The sequence below is a fragment of the Zootoca vivipara genome, chromosome 6, assembly GCF_963506605.1.
Source record: "Zootoca vivipara chromosome 6, rZooViv1.1, whole genome shotgun sequence".
Taxonomy (NCBI): Eukaryota; Metazoa; Chordata; class Lepidosauria; order Squamata; family Lacertidae; genus Zootoca; species Zootoca vivipara.
Window position 1 is genome coordinate 22,988,820 of NC_083281.1, and position 22,317 is coordinate 23,011,136.

The 22,317-nt window shown below is 46.5% G+C and overlaps 2 protein-coding genes across 5 annotated transcripts in view; one reads left to right on the forward strand and one right to left on the reverse strand.

Annotated features, from left to right (window-relative positions):
* The window catches only part of LOC118087731 (urokinase plasminogen activator surface receptor), a 30,214-nt gene that overhangs the window by 3,039 nt on the left and 4,858 nt on the right, over positions 1 to 22,317 (forward strand). For 2 of the 4 annotated variants that reach the window (XM_035120672.2, XM_035120668.2), the window contains exons 2-7: positions 15,053 to 15,465; positions 17,893 to 18,006; positions 18,700 to 18,735; positions 19,030 to 19,176; positions 20,425 to 20,562; positions 21,755 to 21,931. In XM_035120672.2, coding sequence (XP_034976563.1) covers positions 15,384 to 15,465; positions 17,893 to 18,006; positions 18,700 to 18,735; positions 19,030 to 19,176; positions 20,425 to 20,562; positions 21,755 to 21,931 — 694 coding nt within the window. In that variant the 5' untranslated portion in view covers positions 15,053 to 15,383. Of the gene's footprint in view, positions 1 to 2,710; positions 2,812 to 9,688; positions 10,426 to 15,052; positions 15,466 to 17,892; positions 18,007 to 18,699; positions 18,736 to 19,029; positions 19,177 to 20,424; positions 20,563 to 21,754; positions 21,932 to 22,317 lie in introns of those variants that run through there. The other 2 variants (XM_035120670.2, XM_035120674.2) reach the window with 2 other exon arrangements.
* On the reverse strand, positions 153 to 12,198 carry LOC118087732 (urokinase plasminogen activator surface receptor-like). Its single transcript, XM_035120675.2, has 7 exons — positions 12,150 to 12,198; positions 8,199 to 8,327; positions 6,277 to 6,414; positions 5,108 to 5,251; positions 3,761 to 3,907; positions 2,673 to 2,804; positions 153 to 612 (listed from the first exon to the last, which is right to left on the reverse strand). Exons 1-7 carry the CDS (start codon positions 12,196 to 12,198, stop codon positions 395 to 397), a joined length of 957 nt encoding a protein of 318 aa, XP_034976566.2. The 3' UTR covers positions 153 to 394.

Sequence of the window (22,317 nt, forward strand, 5' to 3'; positions counted from 1 at the left end):
GGGTGGCTCAGGGGCCATGAGAGATGGCCTGGTTTTTCCATCACATAATCTTATTAAAGCTCCCGGAGCAAGTAATCCCGAGTGGTTGCACCGGACGTGGGTGGAAATTTAAGGAAGCAAACAGCTTGACCTCTTGTGGGCTGCGTCCTTTTGAGTTGTTGTGGGAGGGTTGGCGAAGTTCATTGAAACCTGGCAGGGCTAAGAAGGACGGCCTTATGGGTAGGAAGAGTTCCAGAAGTCCTGCTCCCATCACGTTACCAAAGAAAGACACACCTGGGTGATGCAGGTGGGGCACTGCTAACCTGGGACAGAGCAATTGCCTTTCTGCGGCAGCTGATCTAAAGGAGTTTGGCATTTGGGACGGGGGCAGACGGGCGAAGAAGGCATTTGTGGTTTAGTTCAGGGCTATGAACAGTGGGGCTGCCAGCAGGGCGATGAGGATGCCTTTGCCTCTCCTTTCACCCTGGCCTGGCGCTCCATTGCAGAAGGGGCCCTGGCAGCAGGTCACGTAGCTGACGGGAAGCTTGGGCAGCAGTGTTCCATAGAAGACCATATCCTGGCAGAGCTGCTGGTTGGCGCAGCCAGCTCGGAGGGTGGCGCCGCGGACGTAATCTGCGTTGGAAGAGAGGAGAGGAGGGAAGGGAGTTGCATTGCCAATTATCTTCCCAGGACGAGGGATCAGATCATATGAGTAGGGATAGGAGTGTTGGTCAATTTAATTTCTCTCTGTTACTCATTCCCCCAATCTTAAATTCAGTTCTTACATTTCTGCTGCCTATATATACTGGTATATATGGTATATATGATATATAGGTCGTTTATTATCATGCTGTGTATTAATTGGTGTGCATGTATGCTTACGTTCTTAAACCATTTGGGCTTTCCAGTGCTGCAAGTAAGCCATCTCGAGAACTGACCTTGGCTAGTACCGTGATTGGTACACGTGATTCTGTTTCTAGTGTATCTGAAGAAGTGTGCATGCACACGAAAGCTCATACCAAAATATAAACTTAGTTGGTCTTTAAGGTGCTACTGAAGGAATTTTTTTATTTTGGTACATGTGAGTTGGACCTAATATACATGAATATATATATTCATGGAAATTCACCAGCATTTCAGGGCAATTTTCTCCTAACAAAAACATTGTTCCAGGCATTTTTTTTACTAATGTGACACATTTTAGGCAAGCAATTCTCTACAATCTAATGCATTTTTGTATCCAATGATCAAGGTGTCTCCCCTGACAGGTAAGTATCCAATGCATTTTATAGCTTCATTTTAATGCACACTCTCCCCTAATTCATGTATTCTTATAAACATTACTTGATTGGAGAACTGCACTGCAAAATTCAGATAAGTATGAATTTTGTAGGATGGCTGTGTTTCGGTTTGCATATTGTTTCAGAAAGTGCGGATTTGATTGATTCGGCTTTAAATGCATCCTGAATCAAATTTCTCATCCATCCTTTGTCTTGAATCCTAATCATGCATTCCTTGTGTTTGGGGAAAATGAACTTACTCGTAGCTTCCTGTAACCAGAAGCTGGAAGGGCCAGGATGTGACAGGACTGTGAGGAAGGGCCGTAACTCATCAGCTTTGAATGCTGAAGGTCTCAGGTTCAACCTTTGACATCTTCAGGTAGAGCTGGGAATGTCTCCTGGCTGCCCCATGGGCTCTCCTGGGCTCTGTACCTGCCTGGCATGATTCAGAATGGGCCCATTTCCCTGCTGTGAAACCCTTTGACTCCCATGTCCCCCACTGGATAAGGTTGATTTGTCTCCCCGATTGCTCCTGATGTAGATCTTCACTCACACTTCCTTCCCTGGGCAGGGGGTGGGGAGTACCATTTTGTGGTTTGCTTCAGGTGCCAAAATATCTTGGGCTGGCCCTGGCTGTGGGATCATCATCACCATAATAAGTTATTATTTATACTTCGCCCATCTGGCTGGGTTTCCCCAGCCGCTCTGGTTGGCTTCCAACAGAATATTAAAAACACGATAAAACATCAAACATTAAAACCTAAACAGGGCTGCCTTCAGATGTATTCTAAAATTCAGGTAGTTGTTTATCTCTTTGACATCTGACGGGAGGGCCCTCTCCCTGGTTCTCTGTAACCTCACCTCTCACAGTGAGGGAATCACCAGAAGGCCCCCGGAGCTGGACGTGATTGTCCGGGCTGAATGATGGGGGTGGAGATGCTCCTTCAGGTATACTGGGCCAAGGTAGTTTATTATCATGCTGTGTATTAATTGGTGTGCATGTATGCTTGCATTCTTAAACCATTTGGGCTTTCCAGTGCTGCAAGTAAGCCATCTTGAGAACTGACCTTGGCTAGTACCGTGATTGGTACATGTGAGGTGGACCTCAGAAGGTATTTTAGGATCACAACAAAGAGGAAACCAACCTGGCCCCATCCACTAGCAAGTGAAGGCACACCTGCTCTGGTGCTTGCTTTCCTTTACCCTCCCCATTCCCTTTTCCTTTCGTATCATGCCTATCAGATTGTGTGCCTGTGGGCAGGGACAGCCCTATCTTTTAATATAGATACAACACTTAGAAAATGTTAGGCACTTTAGAAGTGTAAGATAATTATCATTACTACCACCTGAGGAGGCACTGCCTACTCAAAAGCCTCCTCCACCTATTGCCATAAATCTTGCACCATCTCTTACCTATGACATTCATGCAATGGTCCATGTTTCCCATGCAGTTCATGAGTTGCAGATTCTCTGCGCTGCATTCATCATTTCCTGCATCTAGGCAGCTGTAACACACCAGCCCGTTGAGTTCCCTCACGGAAAATCCTGAAAGGTAGGAGACAAAAGTCTTTTTCAGTAAGGGCCAAATTAGGTGTGACAATTAGCATGATTTTGTTTATTTGCTCTGCAAATAGCAGCTGTTAGGAGAGCTGAGCAGCCTCTGGACTGTGGGAATGAGGAGTTTAACTCTGTCTCTTCCAGCCCCAACACAAACCTCATCTCCCCACAGCTGCTATTTGCATTTTTTGAGGCCAGAATGACATGTGGGACAAAATTAGGAACCAGAAATTCCTGGATTCCATTTCTGACACAGTCATACAGAGAGAGTGAGAGTGGAGGAGTTTTGATGTAATGCAGGGGCAAATTCATGGCTATTATTCAGGGATGACCATATACTATTTCCAGGATCAGAGATGCTGGGGGGGGGGGAGGGGGAGAGAGAGCGAGAGCGAGAGAGAGAGAGAGCGAGAGAGAGAGCAAGAGAGAGAGAGAGCGAAAGCTATTGTGTTGGATTCTTGCCTGTGTGCTTACTTGTAGGGGGGTAGTTAATCCACATTTGGGGAAACTGCTTTGCCCCCCAAGTTTTCTGGCCCTTGTGGGATACAAATTTATTATTATTATTAAATATAATAACAAATATTGCCCAGTCTTGTTCACAGATATTTACTGCCTAATAATGCTGCTTTTTGTGAGTGGGATATTTTTATATGGGGTGGGGGGAATATGGACGGACGGACATGTGAGCCAAAAGGACTTTAAAAATACATCTATGCAATCCAGGGATATTCTTTTTTAAAAAAACTGGACTTCTGAGTTTTTGCAATTTTCAAATTTTGGTTTCAAAGTCCTCAGTGATGCATGAATATACGGGGATGAAATTTTAAACACAAAGCACCCAAAGTTTCATTTTAGTTTTGGCATGCACATTTGAGTCGAAATTGGCTGAAGACTCCTGCCGCTCCAGTTTGGGTCATCCCAGTAAACCTGCAACCCAGAGTTACCTGTGAAAGAGCTGTTGTTGCACCTGGAACCTTCACAGACACGGATGGCCACGTAGCTGATTTTGCCTCCTATGCTGTATGCCAAGAGCGTTTCCTCTTTGGGGTAATTCCCACAGCCTTTGATGATGGGCTCCACCAGACCTGTTCCTGTGGAAACAGAGGAGGGTGTCAAAGATCATTGCCAATGGCTGTTGGGGAGTGTATTTGAGTGAAGGGCTGGGTTATTCTGTATGCCAAGCACACTATAGAGGAGCTCAATGGCATTCAGGCTGCATTCGCAGTGAGTTGACAACCACGCAGGACTCCTTGATTTTCTCCTGCAGTGCAATGCACACTTACAACCAGCCAGGGGATGCCTCCGCCTCTCAATGGCTCTGGTTCCACTTTCCATTGGTCTCCTCTCCTTCTGCTCCTCCAGTTCCAGTAGGCACCACCAGCACACCGCCAGTTCACATGGGACACTGGAGAGGCCAGGCCATTGCCCCACATGAACTGAGAGTGCGCCCTAGAATCCACCTGAGATCTTTTGCAATGTACACATGGCTTCTGCCACCAAAACCAGCAGGGGTTCTTAAGCAGACACACCTCTGTTTCTATCAGAGGTGGCTAAGCATTTTTGGGGCCAAGGGCTGGGGCCCGCTGCCCCCATGCCAAAGTGGGCAGGGCCAACATACCAAAGTGCAAAGTGAGTGTGGCTTTCCCTTCCTTTATTTCTACACTCTGGGGAGTCGGGGAATCGCAAAAACCTTTCGGCATCCCAGAACCACAGCTGAGGATCTACAGAAGTGCTTGGTAAAACTTGTACACACACACAATTATTATTTTTTTAACGGCAAATTTTGGGAGTCCCACAAAAACAAACAAACACCTTTTGGCATCACAGTGGGGTACCGATGGGGGCAGTTTAGTAATTATTATTATTACAGTGGAACCTTGGTTCTTGAACATAATCTGTTCCGGAAGTCCTTTCGACTCCCGGAATGTTCGAAAACCAAGACGCGGCTTCTGATTGGTGCAGCTGCCCCGGCTACAATGGCCAACAACCACATTGGGTGTTCGGCTTCCAAAGTTTTTTCAAAAACTGGAACACTTACTTCCGGGTTTCCGGCGTCCGGGAGCCGATTTGTTCATCAACTAAGCCCTTTGAGAACCAAGGTTCCACTGTATTATTATTTTAAATGGATTTTTCCCCCCAGCAGGGCTTGAGGAGGTACAAAAAGCCTTTTGACATCAAAGCGGGGGAACCATAGAAGCAGTTATAGCTTTGGGGCAACTGTGGGGGGGGGGCTGAATTTTGAAAGAAGTGACAAATTGGAAGGGCACAAAAACACCTCTCAGATAGTTTACCTGGCAGCCACTGGCGAGAGATTTCCACGCAGCGGTTCTCTTTACCCCTGCACTGGGCTGTGGGAATTCTGGTCCCATTACACTCCTCCAAACTGCCTATGCAACTGTAACACTCCACTCCGTTGCGTTCAGTGCTGTACGTGACTGTGGGAAGGCAAGAAAAAAGAAGGGTCACCAATTCTGAGGCCCACGAGCACTGCTTGTGGAAGGCTTCAGTAAATAGCACCTCAAAATCTACATTCTGAGAGGCCCTCCTGGTGGTTGCACCTCCCTCAGGAGCTTGGGTGGCAGCAGTAGTCCAGAAGGTGGTCAAGGAGCCCATGCCAATGTTTAAAGCCCTAAAAACAATGTAGGCCCCAAATATCTAAAAGGCCACTTCCTTTCACGCAGACCCTCTTGGTGGTTCCACCTCCCTCAGAGGTTTGGGGTGAGTGTGACCCGGCAGAGGGCCTTCTCTGCAGAAGTTCCTGAGTTGTGGAGTTCCCTCACCAGAGAGGTGTGGCTGGCACCTTCATTATACATATTTTGGTCATTTGCAGAGGACACTCGTGCTTGCATTGGCCTTTGACCCTTGACAGATATATATATTTGGGACCCACCTTAATTTGTTTCAAACTGTTTTAAGTGTTGTTGTATTAAACGGCTGTGACCCATTTGGGGACTCCTGATCAAGGATGGGTAATAAACCAAAATAACAATAAACATTTGACACCACTGACTGTCCCATACAGAGAGCAGGAGATAGGCCACATTCACACCATAAATCTAAAGCATTATGATACCAGTTTAATCATCCAAGGCTTCTCCCACAGAATTCTGGGAGCTGTAGTTTGTTAAGGGTGCCGAGAGTTGTTAGGAGACTGCTATTTCCCTCCCTGAGCTACAGTTCCCAGAGTTTCCTGTGAAGAGGGAATGATGCTAGCTCTGTGAGGGAATCAAGGGTCACCTCTTGGCACTTTTAAATCACAGCTCCCAGAATTCTTTGGGTGAAGCCATGAAAGCAAAAAGCAGTATCATATTGCTTTAAATTATGGTGTGAACGTGGCCATAGTTAGTGGCTCATGAAAGTGAGCAAGGCAGCTCTTTCCAGTGTGTCGCACATGTCTCTGGAGAGCTCAGAGGTGTGATAATTTCCACTTCAGGGCTGACCATACTCCAGGGACTCTTACCATTGTAGGGGACATCGTTGCACAGGTCTTCGGAACAGCAGTAGATGCTTCGCGATACGAAGCCCCTGCGGGTGGAGAAGTAGGACTGGCAGTGCTGGGATGTGGTGCACCCTCTCTTCAGGGTCTCACTTATAGGGCCTAGGGAAGGGAAGGCACAGCAAGATGGTAGCTAAGATTCATGATGAGGCTTACAAACAGCAAGTAACCCACTGGTCACTAGGGAGGGGGCTAAATGTGAGCTTATGAAATCCACTCTTTTTTTAAAAAGGAGACGAAACACAGCCACCCTTCAGAATTTGCAGTTATCCGAATTTTGCAATGCAGTTACCTAACGGAACAATACTTATAAAAAGGCATATATTAGGTAGGGTTGCCATATTAGGTAGGTTTTCCCAGACACATCCTGGATTGCAGTGGCAAAATTAACTTCCAGGGGGATTTTGTTTTCAAAAATAGGCAAAATGTCTAGGTTTTTTGAAAACAGAATCAGGAAATGTTGTTTTTGGGCGATTTCCCCCAAACAACTTTTTGGGCGATTCCCCCCCCCCCAAAAAAACCTCAACAACTTTTTGTGTCCAGATTTTTGCTTTTTGAAATACAGTCGTGCCTCAGCTCCCGAACGCCTTGGGAGTCGAACGTTCCGGCTCCTGAATGATTGAAAACCAGAAGTGACTGTTCTGGTCTCCGAATGTTCTTTTGGAAGCCGAACGTCTGATGGGGGTTCTGCGTCTTCTGATTGGCTGCAGGAGCTTCCTGCAGCCAATCAAAAGCCGCACTTCGGAAGTCGAACGTTTCGGAAGTCAGATGGTCTTCCAGAATGGGTTCTGTTTGACTTCTGAGGTATGACTGTATGGCAACCCTATATTAGGGGTAAATATGCATAGCAGTAAGCTGCAAAACAAGATGCGCCATCCCAGCAGGGAAACCAACAATCGGCGAAGCCAGAGCCAATGACAGGCAGAGCCAGCTGATTCTGCTTTTGCACCCATCCTCCTCCTCCTCCCTGTTGAGTTCTGCAAAGAGAAATGTTCCAAAAGGTGGTGATCTAGGGCTCTAGGCTTCTCAGAACTGACCTCTGTTTTCCTGCCCGATGTTAACCTACAGGAGCACCTTCTCCTACTTAGTCATATGCTTCCTTTAAACAAACACATAAACCTCTGAAGCAGCAAATTGAATGTTAAACGCCAGGCCAGGGAGCCCTTAAATGGGCAGCTAATGACCCTTCTTGCCTGGAGACAAAGCTAACCAGCCAAGGTCACACATGGATTTTTTTTTTTTAAGTGATAGAGATCTGAGATAAGACTACAGTCATACTTCATGTTGCGTCTGTTTCAGGTTGTGTCTTTTCAGCTCACGAACGCGGCAAACCCGCAAGTGTTTGCTTCCGGGTTTCGCCACGCGCGCATGCGCAGAAGCGTTCTGCGTGCTTCGCGCATGCGCAGAAGCATCGCTCTGGCTGCAGACTTTTTGGGGTGCGAACGTCACCCTGGAACGGATCGTGACCGCAACCAGAGGTGACGCACCGGGCAAAACACAGCCCAAACACAGGCTTGATGAACCCCAGTTCATTAAGGCTAGCGGGGCACCTAGAGGGAATGGTGATCGATCAACTTTTCCTGTTGGGACAGCAAAGGGCTGCTACTTTTTCAGTGTGTCACTGTGCCTGTGCTTTTGACTGTGCAGTGGCTGGATTTATTTTATATATTATTGTATTTATGCCTTCTTCACGGCTGAGTGGGGATTTGAACTCTGGTCTTGCAGGTCCTAGTCCCACACTCTGACCACATTGCAGGCAGGTGGTGACGCACAACTCTCTGCAAAAATGTTTTGTTTTTTTAAAAAAGAATCCCCTGACAATTTCTGCAGATCAAGGGACATGCACAGGCCAGGTCAGTTGGCAACCCCTTCCCTGGGCCACGTACCATAGGTAGCTCGTGTTTCCTCCATGCAAAGGGTCTCGTTGCTGCCACAGAGTTGCTGCTGGTTTGTGCAATTCTCACGTGTCCCCAGGCACTTGTGGCAAGACAGGCCACAAGCTTCAGGAAGCAAAGCTGAAATGACATTTGGCAAAGGAGTCTTTTTCACCCCCTTCAAGGACATATTTCCCCACCCGAGTGCTTGGATAAGATGCCCCTGTGGAACTGGGCACCCCTTAAATCTGGGGATGGGGAACCTTCCTGGGGCAACATTGGAAGGAACCTCAGGGGCCATCTAGCCGAGCCCCTGCAAAGCAGGAATTGCAGCTGAAAAAAAATCCCTGATGGATGGGCACCCAACCTCTGTTGAAAGCCCTCCTTCAGATCAGCTACCAGCCACAAGGTTGCCTTTCTTTGGGATACTTTGCCTTCCCTCCCTTTTAGAAAAGCAAAAATGAATATAAAACCCCCGCATGCCTGTGGTGGGTGAGGCCAGAGGCAAACGAGGGTGAAGCAGTAAATGCCTTTGTTTAGAAGGTGGATTTGCGCACACACAAACATACTCCCACCCGCCTCCCTCCAGCCAAGAAAGAAGTGTGATCAGAGTTCAAGGACAGATTCCAACCAGGAAAAAAAAATACAAGGAGGGTGTGAAGCAGGGACAGTGAGGGTGGGCCTGGGGAGGGAGGGTGGCTTGGAGAGAGTTGTGAGGGCCAGACAGAAAGTGCTTCAAGTGCCACATTTGGTACCCAGGCCTCAGTTTCCCCACCTCTGCCTTAAATGTACAGGGGCCTTCTCGATGTCTGGACATGCCTACCTTAAAAAAAATAATGAACAAGGATTTTCTCATCTCTCTGTGTTTTATTGAAGGCAAGGATTGGGTTGTTTTCAAATTAATTAATTATTTTTTAAAAAAACACACATTTGATTAACTTTTAAAATTTTATTTTAAAAAAGCATATGCTCCTCTTCATAGAAGAAGTTTCACAAAGGAGTTCAGAATGATACGCACAAGCAAATAAATCACAACTCAGTTTTAAAGCAAAACGGAAGCAAGCACTCCAAACAGCACCAAAATGCTACTAAAACTAGTATAGTACCTAGTAGGACAGTGATGGGCAACCTTTTGAGCTTGGTGTGTCAAAATTCGCCAAAAAACCGAGCATAACTTGGGTGGTATGTCACTTCGAGAAAAAAACCATAATTTCGCGATATTTATAGTTTAAATAATAAAAATGTATAATTCTAATATATAACTGTATTTAATAAACCAAAAACTAATTATTTAACCAAACCAAACAAAAGAACCCTTATTTATCACAGAGTGCCCAGAGTTGTTGAGCTTTTTCGGGGGAGCTGCTGACCAAAGTTTTGGAGGTTTTGTTTGGGGTGAGTGTGCAAAAGTTGCTTTGCTTTTTTGGGAAGGATGCCCGAAAGCTGCTGCGCTTTTAGGGGGGGGGGGAAAGAGAACAGAAATAAATGACGAATAATACCTTCACTGGAACTAACACGCAACACCAACATAGTCTGCCAAAACGCCAAAACCCCCAGCACAGAACGGGTTAAAAAACCAATCTCTGGCTACCAGCAACAATAACAACAACAAAGGATCCGGGTTTTAACAGCAGAGACAAGCTGTCGCGTGAGGAGGAGCTGGAGAACAAATGGGGGGAAAACAACAACAACAACAAAAACGACAACAACAGCGTGAATGGGCCGATGGGGCGCGTGCCAGCAGTGAGGGCTCTGCGTGTCACGTCTGACATGCGTGTCATAGGTTTGCCATCACTGTAGTAGGATGATGGGACCGTAGCAAAAAAACCAAGCAATACCCGTGGAATAGGCACTTCAAGCAACAATAAAAAGCAAGTAGTTCTTTAACAGCATGATCCTAGCTATGTCCACTCAGAATTAAATTGGCTTTGCTGCCAGGCATGTGGGGCTCGTATCACAGCCTAAGACCCATTGAAAAGTGTTGATGGACTTTGTGCAAATCAAGAAACCATGTATATTAAATAAGCACCAAGCTGACCAATAAGCCCATTTCAGCCCAGGGCAGTGGAGGAACGGAGGAGGAAGAGTTAACATCTCCCACTGACTTGTGTGGGTAGGTTGGTGTTTCTGAGGTTGTACTGCGATGTGTTCATATGCTGGTCTCTGCAAGGCAGGATGCAAGCTGAGATTCCAGAGTTGCCTCCCTGAAACCATTCGGCAAGAGAAGCGACTGGAGCAGGTAAAGCTAGGAATCCTGGATTTTAATTCCATGATGGTACCATTCGAAAGTTTGGTGTGTGTGTGTGTTTGTGGTGGGGTGTGTGTGACTCTGTGGCAAGGCACTTGTAGGGAGTCCTGCAGGGGGCTTCTTTCCACCTGGTCTGTTTTTGTGCATTTATATGTGTTCTGCAACATGTCGTTTGTGCAACAATAACAGTTGCATGAATGGTGGATTTATCCCGAACTGTCCACATATCATTCTGCTTTAGTAGTCACCTTGTGATTCTTCCCCAGTTTTATTGCATTATTTCTTTCTGGAGGGCTGCTCTTCTGATGTAGAGCAACAAAAGTAGGATGGAGAAACAAATCAGAGAGCGATTGCAGTACAAACGTACCCCGGAAGTCGAATGGAATCCGTTCCGGAAGTCCGTTCGACTTCTGAAAAGTTCGGAAACCAAGGCGCGGCTTCTGATTGCGCAGGCACACCGGAAGCAATAGCGGAAGCCGTGCCGGATGTTCAGCTTCCAAAAAAATGTTCGAAAACTAGAACACTCACTTCGGGTTTTCAGTCGTTTGGGAGCTGGAATGTTTGACTCCCAAGGCATTTGGGAGCCAAGGTACAACTGTATAAAGAGTTTCAGGATATCAGAAGGAAGTTCTGAAACATGTACTGGTTTGGAAGCCATGCTGCGTGTCTGCCCTGAAAACTCGGAAGGCACAACCTGTATTGAAAACTGGATGGATAACTACATTGTTGATACCACCATGAGCACAAATAATCTTGAATGCACAATGAATAGGCAGGCAGTGAAAATTAAGAATTTTCACACATCATCTTTAACTATTTTGAATGCTCTGTGTCAGAAGAGAGAATGCAAATGAATTTTTTTTGGGGGGGGGGTAGTGACCCTTTGCTGATTTTGGCGCCCCTCGGCAAATGCCTGACCTTACCAAGCTCCAGAGCTGGCCCTATTCCCCACCTGCTTTTGAGGGAAAGAACTGTGGGTCAGAACCAATTTGGGTCCACTTTCCACCTGGAGGAAAGGAGCAGTAGAATCGAATGCTGCGAACAGGGTCAATGATGGGTGTTGCTAAAAGCCAGGAATACACGTTACTTTTTCCAACTTGGAAAGGGTGCGGTAGATGATAATTAGGAGATGAGCCTGTGGCTGATCGGATTCCAGTACATGATGTGGGAGAGAAACAGTGTGGTTAAAATTGGAGGAACGGGAACCACAGGTTGCCATATTTCAATTTGAGAATTAGGCGAAGGAATAATTAAGGCGCTGATACAAAGAATGCCCCTTACTAAGGGTGGAACCATTAATACTGGAATGGAAGAGGGAATTTTGTGGGGGACAGCTTTTCTCCACTCTGTAGCACTGAGAGAGGACAAGCTAATGCCCACCAAAATTCTGTCTTCAGTGCAATTGTTTTAGGTGCAGGAGCCTTCGTTCCTGTTGCTCTCAAGCTGCACATATGCCATACTTTTAAAGCATATCTGCCCCAAAGAATCCTGGAAACTGTAGTTTGTTAAGGGTGCTGAGAAGAGGTAAGCCACAGTTCCCAGGATTCTTGGAAGGGGGGGCGGCGGAGAGATTGTGCTTTAAGTCCATGGTGTGTACGCAGCCTTGGTTACTCTACCTAAGGGAGTCGGGAGTCAGAACGACTGCCTTCTCTCTTGGGTGTAAGGAGAAGAAAGGTTATTCGCAGCAGCAGGGAGTTCCCCTGTTGGCAACCCACCTGTGGCCAACAAGGCAATCGGGATGGTGAGCTCTATGGCCGCCTTCATTGTCTTCCCCCCCTTTTTAATCACTTCTCCGGTCTGTCCTGTTCTCCGGCTTGGCTTGGCGAGGTGTACACTCCCAGCTCTCTGTCCTGATTGCCTCTGGTTGGGAAAGGCAGCTTGGTCCTAAAACCTGCTCAGCAGGGGAGAGGACAGGGTGATGCAACCCATCCATTCATCAACAAGATGCTGCCTTGGGAACCTTGGCCAGTTCCCTCCGGACCAGATGAAATCAGCACTCTCAGGGATGGGACAGAATGGACGAGCCAAAGTGAGAAAAGGGGGAAGAGCAGATCTCAAGATGGGCTGCAGGGCTCCTAGGGAAGTGCTTCGGAAGAAAGGGAAAGGTGGAAGGTGCAGCCAGACCTCAGTGTTAGAGCATCTGCTTGACATGGAGAAGGTCCCAGGTTTGATCCCCACCTGCCATCTCCAGGGAACACCTGAAATCCTGGAGAGATGTTGAAAGCAGTGGAGGCTGGTCTACAGTGTCCCCTAACCAGCCTCTCATCTGCCTACATATCTACTTACAACCTGGCCAGAAGATGGTCCTGGCTGTCAGTTGCCTCCTCCCTCCCCCCTTCTTTAGTTTCCTTGTTGCCCTGGTAGGACTCAGCAGGGAGGAGGATGGCTCCAAAACTGGAGCCTGCCATTGGCTCTGGCTCCCCTTACTGTTTGGGCTCCCAATGGGCAACAGCCAACACTGGGTGCCACTCAGTGTAAAGAGTGTAGACCAGGGTTTCCCAAACTTGGGTCTCCATCTGTTTCTGGACTACAACCCCCATCATCCCTGTCCACTGGTCCTGCTAGCTAGGGATGATGGGAGTTGTAGTCCAAAAACAGCTGGAGACCCAAGTTTGGGAAACCCTGGAATGCTGAACTAGATGGTCCAATAGTTAAGAGTATTCTGACTTTCCAGGTTGACAGCAGTGCAAGGGGCTTATAAGGCCAGTGTTTTAAAAAAGAAGGCTGGAATCATAGTTTGTGAACATAGGAAATCTGTAGCCATTGCATAATGCAACGCACTTTAGTTGCAGACTGATTTGTTTTCCCATCACACAGTTGCAGAATTTCGGCTTCCCGGTGGCATGAATTGCAGTAGCAAATAATAACAGCGCAGCTCTCGGAAAACACTGGGCAGGTGGGTACAGCAATAACAGCAAGCAGACTGAGTGGAAAATTTTGGTCACCGAAGGTTAGGGAGTGCAGCCTCAGTGTGGGAGCTGGCTGGTTTCCAATTGAAGCTTGTTAAAACTTATGAGGCATAACTTCAGAAATATACTGAAACACCTAAGGTTATGTCTCACTTCATCACCCACATGGCCTCCTCATAAATGGAGTGTTTTTCATGCACTGGATGGCATTGCCCAATTTTGCTCAGGCTTCCAAGGAGGCGTGTTGTGTTGGGAGGCAGTTTTTTTTTAAAGTTGCTACAAACAGTCATATTTGCTTTAATAGTTAATAACATAAGAAGAGCCTGCTGGATCAGGCCAGTGGTCCTTCTAGTCTAGCATCCTGTTCCCACAGTGGCTAACCTATGGGCTTATGAGCTCACAAGCATGACCTGAATGCAACGAAACTTTCCCTACTAGTGAATCCCAGCAACTTTTATTCAGGGGCATATTTCCATTGTTGTTGTGTGCTAGCCTCAATAAACAGCCTCTTGTTCTGGGCCGACAAAGTGAGTAACCTTGCCATATCTATCTATATAATGAATTGTAAGGATGCCATCACGCTGAGGACTGCGTAGTTGCCGATTGGTGAACGAAGCAAGGACAGGCAGCAGCCCCTAGTAATAAATAAGAACTTAACAGGGAACTCTCCTTCCCTGGAAGAATTTAAGCAGAAATTGGATATCCATCTGTTGGGAGTTCAGGGGGGGGACCTTTCCAGCCTGGGGTCAGCCTGGAGGTCTGGGAACCCTATGTTGTATCCTTGATGTGAGAATAGGGTGCTATTCTGTTTTTGTTTTGTGAAATGTCGAAGGGCATGTGCTTGTGTGTACAACAGTATTTCTTAAATGGGAGGCTGACCAACCCCAGAGGTGGAGCATGAGAGACCTTCATGAAAGGTCAGGTGTGAATAATTTCAGTTGGACCATCAGTGGTTGGGCAGCTGCAGTGTTCCTTACCTGAGCGGCTAGCTTGGGGTTGTGCTGGCCTTCTCGGCTTGGGAGCAGAAGGAGAAGGGGAAAAAGCTTTCTTTCTTGCAGCCTCCAGTGTGGGCTGGCAGCATATCCATTTGCCCCCTGACTCCAGTACAACTGATTTGATACTTTCATCCCAGCGAAAACCTATTCCAGAGCACTCTTTGGAGGATAGCAGTGGGAAGGGTGTCCCCAGAAGCCCCACTGCACTGTGGTTCTCTGAACTCACTTTTTGACTCTCTTCCTGGTGGGGTACCCAGAAATTAGACTGTGTTCAGAAGGGGCCAGCAAGTCAGGAGAACAGAAATCCTGAAGAGCAGCGGTGCATTGCATGGAAAGTTAATGGGCTCTTATTTTTCTGCCATATCTTGTCAGGGAGATTCACAATTGTAAGTTTCTCTTACGCTTTCATTCATGTCCGTTTTACCTAATTCCATTCAGGTTTGCATTAATTCCTTTTTTATTTCATCCCATTTTTTTAAAAAAAACATTTTCATTTGAAATACCTTTTTGTTTAAAGGGACATGCTACGATCATCCAGGAAACACTAGCACTTTAAGCTCGTTTACGACACAGTCTGTTTGGGTCTGAGTTGACTTCTGTCGATGTCACCTTTGTGTTACTTTTGCACTGTCAAAATCTTTTGCCCTGTGACGACCTGATGTCTACATATACAGATGAATGAATCTAAATCTTACTTTTCTGTTGATTTTCCAGGGGATGAAAGGAGGCTGCTTGGGGAATATCTCCGGAGTCTGAAGTCCGCCGAAAGAACCCTTCTGTTTGCTATGCAGTTAAAAAGCCCCCAAAGGTTGTGTTAAGCTGGGATCTCCCAACAAGCCTCCTGTTTGTACTCTGGAAATCAATGGTGGTGAATTTCCCAAGAGAAACATACTGTATCTTGCACCTTGTCTTCTGCCAAACCCAGCCTTTTTGGCTTTTGGAGAGTGGATTGCAGGAGTTCCCAGAAACCTGCAGCTGGCTTTAGGTTACAGGACGCATCTTCTGGTTAAACCTAGCCAAACGCTGCTGTTTTGCAAACACAACTATGGGGGAATGGGAGATGTCCCGGCACGGGAGCCAGGCTGTGCTGGCGATAGCTACGTTCTTCTTCTCCATGTTGGCTGCAGGTAAGATCTATTCATCAAGTTGCTTAGGGGGGATTTTTGCTGTGGAATTTTGTTGTTGTTTAGTTCTTTAGTCATATCTGACTCTTTGTGATCCCATGGACCAGAGCACGCCAGGCACTCCTGTCTTTCACTGCCTCCTGCAGTTTGGTCAAACTCATGTTGGTGGCTTCAAGAACACTGTCCAGCCATCTCGTCCTCTGTCGTCCCCTTCTCCTTGTGCCCTCCATCTATCCCAACATCAGGGTCTTTTCCAGGGAGTCTTCTCTTCCATGAGGTGGCCAAAGTATTGGAGCCTCAGTTTCAGGACCTGTCCTTCCAGTGAGCACCTGGGGCTGCTTTTCTTCAGAATGGATAGGTTTCATCTTCTTGCAGTCCATGGGACTCTCAAGAGTCTCCTCCAACACCAGAATTCAAAAGCATCAATTCTTCGACGATCAGCCTTCTTTATGGTCCAGCTCTCACTTCCATACATCACTACTGGGAAAACCATAGCTTTAACTATACGGACCTTTGTCGGCAAGATGATGTCTCTGCTTTTTAAGATGCTGTCTAGGTTTGTCATTGCTTTTCTTCCAAGAAGCAGGCGTCATATTTTCATGACTGCTGTCACCATCTGCAGTGATCAAGGAGCCCAAGAAAGAAAAATCTCTCACTGCCTCCATTTCTTCCCCTTCTATTTGCCAGGAGGTGATGGGACTAGTGGCCATGATCTTGTTTTTTTTTTTTATGTTGAGCTTCAGACCATATGCTGTGGAATAAGGCAGTGCAAAGCAAGGCTTCGGAGAAAAGGCTTCTATTCTTTTCCTCCCCCCTCTCCCGCACCCCCCTCTCCCGCAGAATATTTCTTGCAGGAACACGGTTTTACTATTTTCAGTGCCTGCTAAAAACATTATTGTTCTGGCAAGTCTATCCAGGCATATAGAGGTTGATGTGTGTTTTAAGCTGTTTTAAAGCTCAACTGTTGATTTGAATTACATTTTGAATTTTTCAAACACTTCTTTTTAAACTTTTATTGATAATTTTAATGTTTGTTTCATTATTTGCAAACCGTGTAAAGGTTCTGCTAATAATAATAATAATAATAATAATAATAATAATAATAATAATATATTATTTATACCCCGCCCATCTGGCCGGGTTCCCCCAGCCACTCTGGGCGGCTTCCAACAAAATATTAAAATACAGAAATCCATCAAACATTAAAAGCTTCCCTAAACAGGGCTGCCTTAAGATGCCTTCTAAAGGTCTGGTAATTGTTATTCTCTTTGACCTCTGGTGGGAGGGCATTCCACAGGGTGGGTGCCACTACCGAGAAGGCCCTCTGCCTGGTTCCCTGTAACTTGGCTTCTCGTAGTGAGGGAACTGCCAGAAGGCCCTTGGCGCTGGACCTCAGTGTATATAAGGTATATAAATGTTGTAAAAATGAACAAACAGGTGATTTGTGCTCGCTATGGTATCACGATGGGCATACGCAATCCCACACTCATTACTATTGGCTCCTGCAAAAGTTTCAGGGTGAGGCAATTAGTAAGGGGGAGTCAGAGCCAATGGCCGGCAAAGCCAATCAATTTTAGTTTTGGCCCCACCCTCCTTCCTGCCAAATTCTACCTAAGTTAGTCATGCCCATTAATTTCAATGAGTTTACTCTGGGCTGACCCACAATTCCTCTTGTTCTGCAGCTTTCCCTTGAGGGGAACTGCTCTTTAGTGCATAATCAGAGCAAATGTCAATGGATTTTCTCCAGACTGACATTTGCTCCGATTTAGCATTAGGGAGTGGGGTTTCCCTGGAAAAGGAGTGGGGCAAGGGGAAAATTGCTTAGAAACGTGCTTTCCAGGCATGGGACAAGTGTGGATATGCCCTCTGAGTTGAACTAGCATTGGACACAACCCTCATGGGGCACTCCTACAATGTAAATTCAAAATAAAAACATCATTAAACCATAAAATTTATTGCAGAACATGACAGGATCTGATTTCTTTGCATTATTTCAATAAACCTTAGTAGGACACCCCTTGGTTTATTTGGGTAGAAGTAATAAAAAATGAGGAAAGAGTGTGAGGAAGTCTAACATAGTTCTGATTTCTTCCCCATCTTGGCTACTTTTAATGGTTTTTTTGTTTTTAAATGTCAAATGTAACCCCCCTCCCATATCATTTTTGTTAGTCCTTCTGCTTTGCTGGTTTGCTCTAAGCACAAGCTTAGTCTGCCTGCTGAGTCATCCAGTGTTAAAACATTGGAATATAGAAAAGCAATTATGAATCTACAAGCAGTTTGAAAGCAACCAGCAACTGCTTCTCCCTCCCCAGCGAGGAAATAACATGGAGGTCTTGGGGTCACATCCTGTTGGCAGTGGCAGAACCCCACCTTTCCTACCATCAGTCTTCATGGTTGTTGTTGGCTAATCTATTGTTTTCACCCTTTCAGCCAACAGCCTGCGGTGCTATCAGTGTGTGGGGATGTTCCATGAATGCGTCCAGACCGAGCAGCTCTGTACGCCCAGGGATCGCTCCTGCTTCTCATCCACCATCAAGCTCTTCTGTAAGAGAACAAAAAAGCACGGGTCTCCTCCCAGACCTAGAGTTCTCAGCGTCCTCTGTGAAGAGGGACTGAGTGTTAAACCACTCTGGGAATTGCAGCTCCAGCAGGGGAATCAATGGTCTTCCTAACAGCTCTTAGCACCCTTGACAAACTACAGCTCCCAGAATTCATTGGGGGGGGGAGGACTGCTTAAGTGGTATAATAGTGCATAAACTGTATAGTGTGAATGTGACCTACAGGCCCCACCTTGCCTGGCCATTGGCCATGGCGTCTGGGACTGATGGGAGTTGGAGTCCAGGAAGTTATGGATGGACACAGGGTCTCCACCTCTGATTAAGATGCTGGGTTGCCCACGAGCTGGGGGGAGGGGGCCTGGCACATAAGGTGTATGTGTGATGCCACACATGTTGGACATGTGTTATGACGCATGTGCAAGGCACGCTTGTCGCAGGAGGCCGAGTGCTCTGGAGGAACGGACCGCTGTAGCTGTGACACACATTGCAGGGGCACCTGAAGTCTGAGGGGGTTCGGTCCCCTTTAAAACAAATATTGAGGGGGCCAAGGTGCCTTTGGCCCCCTAGAGTTGGCATGCCTGGTGTGTAACATTCTGGTAGAACAAACGAAAGAAGCAACTCTGCCTCATCTGAGCCCCAAACCGCTTTACTGATCACCTGCCTCCCAATTGTCTTCCAGATACAAACAACTACGCTGGCGTTTTTATGCTGCCAGGTGAGTCACACTGTTTGCTTGCTTGCTTGCTTAACGAAAGTCGCCAAGGCTCAAACCTGAGTGTTGCCCTTTCCTGCCAGGATGTTTACATGACTGTTTAAAGTGGTATCATAGTGCTTTGAATGTTATTGTGCAGATGGGATACCTAAGTAAACATCCTGACATGGTGAGGAGCAGATGCCTCAAGAACTTTCAGGCTATGGTGCCTTATTTCCTCCAGGGCTATTGGATCTAAATGCACTGATTTGGCTGCTTCTCTCTGTATTTCCAATTCCCTGCATTTTATGTCCCCAGACCTGGAAATAGCCGAATACGTAATGAAAGGCTGCTCTGGGGAGGGCGTGTCCAACCGCACAGCCAATGTGTACTCTGAAGATGACCGAGAGGTGCACAATACCTACTACTGTGACTCAGACCTCTGCAACACCCGTTTCACAGGCGGTAAGTGGGGAGGGTAAGATGCAAAACCCTTTGGGGAGTTTTCTTATGGGGGATAGCAGGTCCCGAACTCAGGATCGCAATACCTGAAGGACTGCCTCTCCCCATATAAACCACCCCAGACTCTGTGCTCATCACTCGAGGCTCTTCTTCATTTACCTCCTCCATGTGAGAGTCAAATATGGAGTCAAAACATCTGGAGTCAAAACAACACGCATCCTCCTCAGTGAGATCCACCGTTATTATTGACCTCTAGACCAGGGTTCAGCAAACTTTTTCAGCAGGGGGCTGGTCCAGTGTCCCTCAGACCTTGTTGGGGGACGACGACTATATTTTGGAAAAAAATAATGAAGGAATTCCTATGCCCCACATATAACCCAGAGGTGCATTTTAAATAAAAGGACACATTCTACTCATGTAAAAACATGCTGATTCCTGGACAGTCCGCGGGCCGGATTTAGAAGGTGATTGGGCCGCATCCGGCCCCCGGGCCTTAGTTTGGGAATCCCTGCTCTAGACTGATGCAGTAGTGCTTGGATCTGAGAAAGTGAGGACGATTAAATAATAGAGAGGAGTGGGATTTGTTTGAAGCGTTCTGCTTTCACTTATAAGTGCTAGGAGCCTGAAGATCATGCAGAAAGAGAACGTGCGCATCAGCTTAGAGGTGATGAAATCATGGCTGCTGAAGGGAAATGAGATTTTTTAAAAAGAGATGACATACCAGCAAAAGTGGGTCTTACTTAGCGAAAGGATGAGTACTGTAGAACACAGATTAGAGTTTTATCTAGCTACGGATTTCTTTCCTGATGTACAGAGTTAATTGGCTACAGTTGGGTTATTCACACTGGTTTCATGAGAGATAAACCCTACTAGGGCTGGAACACAATTTATTCCTCAAGTCAGTTTCTTTGGTATGATGTGCACTTGCTAAAAAATGCTTACATTAAAAGCAGCCAGCTGTTTAGGGAAGTTTTTAATGTTTGATGTTTTATCGTGTTTTTAATATTATGTTGAGAGCCGCCCAGAGTAACTGCCAGATGGGCGGGGTATAAATAATAAATTGAATTATTAATATTATTATGATAGTGCTTTCATTTTGATTGGTTGTTTTGCTTAAAGATATTGAAAACTGAGTTGCATTGTATGTTGGAATCTGACCTGGGATTACAGACCAATACAATACAAATCAAATCAAATCAAATCAAATCAAATCACACAGTAAACTCCTGTCCCCCTCCTCTGCCTTTTCAGTTCCGGCCAGTTCTCCTCAGGTGGCCAATGGCATGGAGTGTTACAGCTGCTTCGATCGAGGCACTGGAGAGTGTGCTCCAGGAAATGCCACCCGGATCAAGTGTTTGGGGGACATGAACCAGTGCATGGATTTTACTGGTAAGTTGGGGCCTCTTTTGGAATATGCATATCAGAGGCTATTGAAAGGACAGAGTGTGAATGGGAGACTGTTAGGGGGGGGGGGAGAAAAAAAGGAACGTGAAAGTGGTTTGGGAAGAAGGAAGCCCTGCTTGCAATACATATTAAAAGTGCACCAAGTTGGTCAAATCCTGCTTACTCCCTGCACCGTGTAGATCTTTACACAATCCAAGGTGCTCTGTTGACAGAAGTGTGCCCCCCTGCTATATAGTAAACATGTGTGTATGTTTGTGGGTGTAGACTTTCAAAGTTTTGATATAGTGTTAAGGAATAAACCCCCCTCCTCAAAAAGGATGTTGCATTTGCTGGGAAGGAATTTATTAGCAGTAGTGCTAGACCAGCAGGGGTTAAGGGATGCGCTTCGAGGATGTGGGGAGAATCTGTCATAGCGTGAGAGGATCATGAGTATGCAAAACAGGAGTCCCACAACATTTTGGTACCTGGTGATGGGGGCACATTTGTAACTCGAAGGAACTGTTGTGTGCACCACAAAATATACATCTTGCAGAAGAAAAATGGGCGACACTGAAGAGCAAGGGCCTGGGAATGGCAATTGGCTATGCCGCTATGCTGTCACAGAAGGGATGTGACTGGCAGACTGGTCTCTGGTTTCCACTAGCAGAGCTGCTCTGAACTTAAGAGCTAGTCAGGTGAGGAAGGTGTTTGGGAAGCAAAGGTAGAAGAAGCTGGGCCCTAGGAAATGAAGAGGCAGTGGACTGAGGAGGAAGCAGCAATGCCTAATGATAGAGGGATGGAAGAATGGGTGGTCCAGAGGAAGGAGGGGAAGAGGCAAAGGCTGGAGGGAGGAGGGGAAGTGAGAACTGGGGGAGATGATGGGCAAAAAAAAGGAAGAAACAAACCACACACAATGGCCAGCAGAGCCTTTCTCAACCTGGTGTCCTTCTGTGTTTTTTTTTTGGACTATAACTCCCAGCAGGTGGCGGTTCCTGGGAATTGTATGTAGTCCAAAACATTTGGAGGTCACTTGGTTGGAGAAGGCAGGCCAAGAGCCTAAAGGAGTGAAGAAGTCTGAAATTTGTACATTGGCTTGCAGCAGGCAGGCAATGAAGCCATAGGCAGTTCTGAGACCCCCTGTTCTAAGATGTTTGCAGGCTGCAATGTGCTATTCTTATAAATGAATGTTGCTTCCCAGTGACCAACGGTGCCTGGAAAATGACCTACCGGACATGCGGCCTTGAGACACTGTGCCGCCGCCAGTATGTACTCCCAGAGCTCTCGGGAAGGCTGGACATCAGCTGCTGTTCCACCCCGCTGTGTAATGATGGCCGGCCAGGACAGAAGAGCATCTGCAGCCACTTTTCAGAGCAAGGTAATGTTTGTGCCTTCGTTGGATATATTGCAGATATTAATAGTGTGCAGCTTGAAGCAACTGGATACATAAAAACCAACACCTTTTGAAAATGAAGCATTGTCCAGACCTATTAGATATTATTCAAACCTTTCCTTGCAGAACTTTTTTCTAAACAGAACAGAAACACCAAACGATACATCCAAACAATTCCATAAGGCGTATGCCTGTGTCCAAGGCATAGGCTCGGCACCTTCCAAAATATGACATAATTTCAACAGACTTTGAAGCCGAGGTCTGTCTCTCATCCCAGCCGGCAGTTTGCTGGAGGCTGCTTACCTGGAAAGCATAGCTGCCAAGTTATCCCTTTTTTAAAGGGATTTTCCCTTATGCTGAATAGGCTTCCT

Coding starts and splice junctions, on each gene's coding strand:
- LOC118087732 (XM_035120675.2), bottom strand. CDS start 12,198: ATGAAGGCGGCCATAGAGCTCACCATCCCGATTGCCTTGTTGGCCACA. Junction 8,328..12,149: donor GATTGCCTTGTTGGCCACAG/GTGGGTTGCCAA, acceptor ATGTCATTTCAG/CTTTGCTTCCTGAAGCTTGT. Junction 5,252..6,276: donor CAACGATGTCCCCTACAATG/GTAAGAGTCCCT, acceptor GCCTTCCCACAG/TCACGTACAGCACTGAACGC.